Source organism: Ammodytes marinus (genome assembly GCF_949987685.1).
Source record: "Ammodytes marinus genome assembly, chromosome: 5".
Taxonomy (NCBI): domain Eukaryota; kingdom Metazoa; phylum Chordata; class Actinopteri; order Uranoscopiformes; family Ammodytidae; genus Ammodytes; species Ammodytes marinus.
Window position 1 is genome coordinate 1,373,428 of NC_137234.1, and position 7,500 is coordinate 1,380,927.

At 36.3% G+C, this 7,500-nt stretch overlaps 1 protein-coding gene across 1 annotated transcript in view; it reads left to right on the top strand.

The window, feature by feature from the left end:
• fcsk (fucose kinase) overlaps positions 1 to 7,500 on the top strand; it is a 38,721-nt gene that overhangs the window by 22,013 nt on the left and 9,208 nt on the right. Inside the window, exons 12-19 of the mRNA XM_080027354.1 lie at positions 59 to 232; positions 1,085 to 1,158; positions 2,600 to 2,723; positions 3,350 to 3,451; positions 4,140 to 4,206; positions 5,650 to 5,766; positions 6,375 to 6,585; positions 7,130 to 7,302. Coding sequence (XP_079883480.1) covers positions 59 to 232; positions 1,085 to 1,158; positions 2,600 to 2,723; positions 3,350 to 3,451; positions 4,140 to 4,206; positions 5,650 to 5,766; positions 6,375 to 6,585; positions 7,130 to 7,302 — 1,042 coding nt within the window. The remainder of the gene's footprint in view (positions 1 to 58; positions 233 to 1,084; positions 1,159 to 2,599; positions 2,724 to 3,349; positions 3,452 to 4,139; positions 4,207 to 5,649; positions 5,767 to 6,374; positions 6,586 to 7,129; positions 7,303 to 7,500) is intronic.

Consider the following 7,500-nt stretch of genomic DNA (forward strand, 5'->3'; position numbering starts at 1 on the left):
GTCTGTCTGTCTGTCTGTCTGTATTTAACCTGTCTGTCTGTCTGTCTGTCTCCCTTAGGGCCCTCTTGCGGTGCCCTCAGGCTGCCTTCTCTCTGGTCTGGAGTCCTCGTCCTCTCAGCCAATCACGCGGCTGCATCTGACCGATGACATCATCGTCCAGGGACATCGCATCCAGCTGGGAAAACTCAAGCTCAAGGTTTACACTGTAACCGGGGCAACGGACGACCTGCAGGTAAACAAACAACACCTGGATTTAACCCTGGATTTAAGATTTTTTTTTTTTTAAATTTAATTATATTTTATTTATATATATATATTTTTTTTTTAAAAGAAATTACATTTTAATTTTTTTTATATTTTTTACGTTTTTTTTATTTTTTTTTATTATATTTTATTTATATTTTATTTTATTTTTTTAAGAAATTACATTTTTATTTATTTTTATATTTTTTAGGATATTTAAAAAATGCATATTTTAGGATTTTTTTTAATATATTTCTAATTTCTTATTTTCGATATTTTCATCTTTTTTTTTTAAATAGATTTTGATTTTATTTAAGGATATATTTTCCCACTTTATTTTTCCCTAGACAGATTCAAGGTATTATTTCCCTGAGGAAATAAAAAATGCTAAAAAAAATAATAAGTATTTTAATTTAAAATTCTGTTAACCGTTTGGTAGAGATAGCTTTATTCAATAACTATAAGGTCTGCAAAAAATAAATAAATAAATAAAGATTTACAAAAAAAATTCCCCATTCTATTATTTTTTTTATAGAAAACAAAAACAAAAACAAAAGACAAAATAAAACAAACTTGTACTCTACTATACAGAAAGAAATGCCAAAAAAATATCTTAAAAAAAAAAAAAAAAAAAAAACATGGCGTACTCTACTTTACAGGTTTCTAAGGACATTGTTTAAACTAAAAGGTAAATGTTAAGCAGAGAATAAAAAGTCAACGAGGTGTCATGTAGGTCCCTTCAGTACTGTTATATAGTCCAGGAAAAGGCTTGAACATATCTGTTTAAACTTCTCCATATCATTTCCCCTCATTCTGCTGTCTGGATCCTCCTCTCCCTCAGATCTCCCCTGAAGACAGCAGCGCCTCTTTCCTCAACCACAGCTGGGACGACTTCTACCGCCGGACAGGAATACAGTAAGACCTTAAAGGATATCCCAATACATGATGTCTTTATTTTATTTTTTATTTAACCTTTATTTAACCAGGAAAGTCCCATTGAGATTAAAAAGCTCTTTTTCGAGGGAGTCCTGGCCAAGAGGCAGCAACAAGTTACATGTTCACTCACAATATAACACTCACAACATATAGACAGACATTAAAATGATAAAAAGCTGTTATCAAATAAAATCAGAAAAAACTGTTTTCAATTAAAATAATAAAAACAGTTCCAAGTAAATAAAAAATCATAAAAAACAAGGGGTGGAGGATTTGGGGGGGAAATGGCAGTTGGGATAGACATTTGAATCCAAATACCTCAACCGCTCTACTTGTTCTCTTTGGTCCCTCCCCTTTGGTCCCTCCCTGACACGCTCTACACCAACAACGTCGTGCCAAAGTGAATGGACAGTCCCAACAGCCAATAAGAACGGAGAATCGGAGCCTCGCTCTGATTGGTCAAAGTGTACAGCTCATGTTAACTTTGACCAATCAGAAATCACATACCCCAGCTTTAAGTGATTAATATTTAGTAAGGGTCTAAGGGCAGATAGATAGATAGATAGATGGATGGATGGATGGATGGATGGATGGATGGATGGATGGATGGATGGATGGATGGATGGATGGATGGATGGATGGATGGATGGATAGATAGATAGATAGATAGATAGATAGATAGATAGATAGATAGATAGATAGATAGATAGATAGATAGATAGATAGATAGATAGATAGATAGATAGATAGATAGATAGATAGATAGATAGATAGATAGATAGATAAGGGCAGAGGGTGTCATACTGTATGGAATGTAAAGCCCACTGAGGCAAATGTCTGTTTGTGATATTGGGCTATACAAATAAAACTGATTTGATTTGATAATAGTAACAGAGTATTCATACAGAGCAAAATAAAAACATATTTTTTAATATTACTGCTAATTCTACATCAGTGCAAAGAATGCTATTTTTATATAGTTTTTCTTAACGCCTTTGTCATGGGTATACGCTCACCCAGAAACAACAGCTGGCGTGGTAAAAACACTACTGCTTTTGTCCAAAAGGGGGCGCTAGAAGTAACACACACTGAAAGTTCCTCGGAGCACCTTTTAAATTAATATTTTAATTGTATTTCTCACCTTTAGTTGAACCAGACAGACAGACAGACAGATAGACAGATAGATAGATAGATAGATAGATAGATAGATAGATAGATAGATAGATAGATAGATAGACAGACAGACAGACAGACAGACAGACAGACAGACAGACAGACAGACAGACAGACAGACAGACAGACAGACAGACAACAGGAACAACAGCTGGCGTGGTAAAAACACTACCACTTACAAATAAAACTGTTTACATTTGATTTGAGTAGTTCATCTTTGGATTAAAGAGCTAACCATTTTTTTCAGACCGTCAGATCTGTGGTTCAGCGGTTCGAAGCGCTCCGTTCTCTCGGCTCGTCTCTTCCCTGTGATTCTGCACCAGACCAGCGGGGGCGGTGTGGGGCCGGAGCAGGGCACGGGATGGACCGCAGTGAGTTACTGCTACTACATTATAATAACAATACATAGGTAAGAATATAGAAACACTTCAACTGTGGGCCCTGCTGCTGTAAATTTTTCATTTTCATTTAACTTTTATTTATCCTCGAGAGACCAATTGAGGGGTGACCCTCATTTACAATGATGTCGAGTTCAAAGCAAATTCAAAGGAAAAACAACAATACATAAACAATATTCAATGCAAAAACATCAAATACACAACAACAGGTGAAGAGAAAAACAACAACAGTGAAACAGTAACTTTTCTAAGACTCACATGTACGTAAATATAAAAATAAAAATCTTATGTGAGTATTGTCTCTCTAAAATTTAATTAAAATGTTTTAAGAATATCCTTAAATAGAAAATAAATGAAGACACTTAACCCTGTTATAGTCAATTAAAGCAGCGTTAATGTTGTATTATATAACAAAAAAAAATAAATAAATAAAAAATCTAAAATTTAAATTTAAATTTAAAAATATATAAAAATATCAACAAAAAAAACCTTATGTGAGTCTATTGTCTTCATATTTATTCTTAAATATACAAAAATAAATATTAAAAAAAATTATCTTGTGTGATTCTTCTGTCTCTTCCCTGTCATACTGCCTTCAGCCCATAGGTGGCGCTGTGGGTCTGACTGAAGGCTTGGGCTGGTTGCTAGGTAACACTGGCTCTCTGCACACCTGGAGGGAATCATGGCGTCTGTCTCTACAGGTTTGATGTTTGTTTGTTTTTATGATTTTTTTTTTTTTTAACTTTTATTTTAATGGTTTTAAATTTTTTTTTACATACGGATAAAAAAAACTGAATAAATAGACACATACAATACATACACAACCCCCCTCCCCTCTTCCCTCTTCCCCCTTCCTCCCCTCCCTACCCCCTCCCTCACATAAACAGACAAGAGATAAAATAAGCTACAAATACACAAAAAAACAAAACAAAGCAAAAACAAAACTGGGGCAAACCTCACACGACAACTACAATAGTATTTTGTGACTTTTATTTTTTAATTAATTTTCATATGTTTACTTCCCCCATAAGAGTTTTGCATTTTGTTTATCAATAAAAAAAAATTATTAATTAATTAATTAATTACAGTAATAATTGATTGATTGATTGATTGATTGATTGAAAGAATGAATGAATGAATAAGTAAATAAATAAATAAATGTTTGATTATGTTTGTTTTTATGATTTTCTTTTTCCATTCATTCATTCATTCATTCTGGCACTTATTTTTTACCTGTTGAATGTATGTTTAATTCCCCTATTAGAGTTTTGTATTTGGTTTATTAATAAGAAAAAAATTATTGAAAAAAAAAAATAATAATAATACAAAAGAAAAATTATAATAATTAAATTACAAAATAAATAAATAAATAAAAGTATGTCACTACAGGAAGTGATGTCACTGACGCATCAGGAGGCGGAGCTCCAGTGGAGAGAGGAGCTGCTGTTCCTGCAAGGTTAGTAAACAAAGGAAAATTATTTATTTTTAATTTTTCTAAAACAACCAGCAATGAGACGGACATCATGTAGGGGAGAACGGGGTTATATGTCACACGGGTTGGTTGTCACAATCGTTATATCTCGGAACCAGAAGGCGCTGTCTGTGAAATCTTGGTATGTAAATATCCAGAATTGGGATCAGAGGTCACCTACCTAGTCTTGCTTGGAGTTAGACTGCTGAATTTGAGGTGAGAGGACTGTTTGTGTTTTTCATGTCAAATTGAAAATATTTAGCTTCTCTGTATTTTTCTTCTAGGCTTTTACACAATGGGTTTATAACAAAAACACTTGTTACCCTTAAAAAGAGTGAAGGGTAAACTATAGTTTAGATTGTTGTTAGCAAGCTAATTAGTTGTCAGATGGTTGTTGGCCTTGATGCTAGCAAGAAATTCAAGTTGGGGTTGGTCGTCACATTTTTTGGGGGGTTGGTTGTCACATGTTATCCAAAGGCTGCAGCTGGAAAAGGAACCCAATAACGAAAGAAATTGTCAAGCTGTATCCTCACTGACACCCCAGAGAAGGAGAGAATAGAGCAGGAAAAGGCAGCTAGCATGCGAAAGAAAAAAGGGCAACAAAATCAAAACAACCCAGTGCATCCCAAACTAGACCAGCTGCCAAGGCTACAGTAAGTTATGTAGGCCTATTTGTCAACTTGACAATGCAATTAAACTTTCAAATTTAGTTTTGCTTTCTTGCCTTCTTTTTAAGATTATTCCCATTAAGATAAAATTGTGACAAACAACCCCATAGTGTTTGACAACCGACCCCTTGATGGGGTTGGTTGTCACAATGTGTAAGGGTGTCTTTGATGATTCATTTCTTCTTTATTACAATAAAATAGAAAAAAGTGAGGGGTTCACATTTCAAGCCAACACCTTAAGCTTCAATTTAATGTAGGAATGAATATTGAAAGATGTTTAGGTGATGATCAATTCTCACTAGAGTAAATAGTGTGCCTGCTATCCCCGGCCTCCCCTATTGGGATAAACTAAATCTGTTTCTACCAAACTAAATAGCGGGGGAGGATGGGGACTGGAACACAGGGTATATTTGAAGCTTCAGGGTCCTTGAAAACGGTGACATTTAATCTTGAAAGTGCAGAAAAAGTGGTTGAATTTCCCTGTTTAAAGTATATCTATCTATCTATCTATCTATCTATCTATCTATCTATCTATCTATCTATCTATCTGTCTATCTGTCTATCTGTCTATCTGTCTGTCTGTCCGCCTGTCCGTCTGTCCATCTATCCATCCATCCATCCATCCATCCATCCATCCATCCATCCATCCATCCATCCATCCATCCATCCATCCATCCATCCATCCATCCATCCATCCATCTATCTATCCCTGTCTGTCTGTCTGTCTATCTATCTATCTATCTATCTATCTATCCATCAGGTCGCAGGAGAGTGAGTGACGCGTTGGTAAACAGATCTGACGTGTGTTTGCTGCCGGTCTTCAGAGCTGCAGTGTTAGGAGGCCAACAGGGGGCGCTACTGGACACGCTGGATAACAGTGAGTTAGTGTAACGACTGTGTCTCAGGTGGTAGAGCGGGTCGGCTGATGATCAAAGGGTTGGAGGTTCGATCCCCGCCCTGCCACCTGTGTCATAGTTGTTGTGTCCTTGGGCAAGACACTTCACCCACCTTGCCTCGTGTGAATGTTGATAGTTAGCTGCTGCTATCGGTGTATGAATGTGTGTGTGTGAATGGTAACGTGGGAAAGGAAAACAGGTCTCCCTTGTAAAAGAGTCTTCGGTCTCAATGGGATTTACCTGTAGAAATAAAGGTTAAGTAGATTAGCTTTTCACTGGCCCCTTGTATATTTTCACTGGCCCGGCAGCAAAACAATATAAAGTTTTTCTAAATTTTTGGTGATTATTATATGTAGAGCATTGTATTTCCCTTTAGATTTGGTTGTTTTCTTTTAGCTAATGATGAAACGTTGATATATTAGAAAATATAACCACGTTATATTTTACAAAAACGCACAAACTGTGACCAGCGGTCAGTGACTGGCCAATCAACTTGCCCTGCATATGTACCTTGTACCTTTATTTAAACTATATTTTTCAACGCTCCCTTGCTAATTTTTTTTGTCTTTTCTTTGGTTTTTCTGTGCAGTTGCGGCGGGCAGCAGTGAGGTGTGCGTGTCCTCTCGCTGTCTGTCCTGTGTAGCGGACGTGTTGGTGTGTGTGGCGGGGGGCAAGGGCGGTTTGAGGAGCGGGCCGGCAGCTAACGAAGCGTGGACGTCAGCCTACTGTCTGTTAGACCGGGGAGACATGGAGGGAGGGGTCAGGGCCCTGGCTATGCAGAGAGACCACTGGCTAAGCAGGTAGGGGGAGATTTACATTTTAAATTTTGATTTTATTTTTATTTTTTTCGTTTTTTTTTATTATTTTTTTTTTACTTTTTTTAAAAAACTTTTTTTTTAAATTTGTGAAAAAAAAGCTTCGTATTGGAATGTTTGCACACAATTTGGGCAGAAAAACGGAATGTTGGGCCGGCTGCTAAGAGACAGACAGACAGACAGACAGACAGACAGACAGACAGACAGACAGACAGACAGACAGACAGACAGACAGAAGCCTGGACGTCAGCATTCTTTATGTTATACCAGGGAGACATCTTTTTTTTTAATTTTTTTTTTAATTTTTAATTTTTTACCAATTTTTTATATGCGTTCTGTTTTTGTTTTTACTTTTAATTTTCTCCCATTATTATTATTATTATTATTATTATTATTATTATTATTATTATTATTATTATTATTATTATTATTATTATTATTTTTACAATTTTAATTAAATTTTTTATATATTTTATTTATTTATTTATTGAATTAAAAATATTAATTAAAAGAGTTAATTGTTCTACAGGCCTGATCTGCTGGTGCGAGCGGCGCGACACTACGAAGGCGCCGGGCAGGTTCTGCTACGGAAGGCTGTGATGTCATCGCAACGCTTCATTTCTATTGGTCGATCAGAAGAAGCCCCGCCTCCCCTGGGCCAGTGGCAGGAAGTGGAGTGTCCCTCAAGACTGGACCTAGCTGGTAAGTTTAGTGTTTTTAAAAGGTGTGTGTGTGTGTGTGTGTTTGTGTGTCCCTGTTCGTGTGTGTGTGTGTGTGTGTGTGTGTGTGTGTGTGTGTGTGTGTGTTTGTGTGTCCCTGTTCGTGTGTGTGTGTGTGTGTCTGTGTGTACGTGTGTGTGTGTGTGTGTCCCTGTTCGTGTGTGTGTGTGTGTGTGTGTGT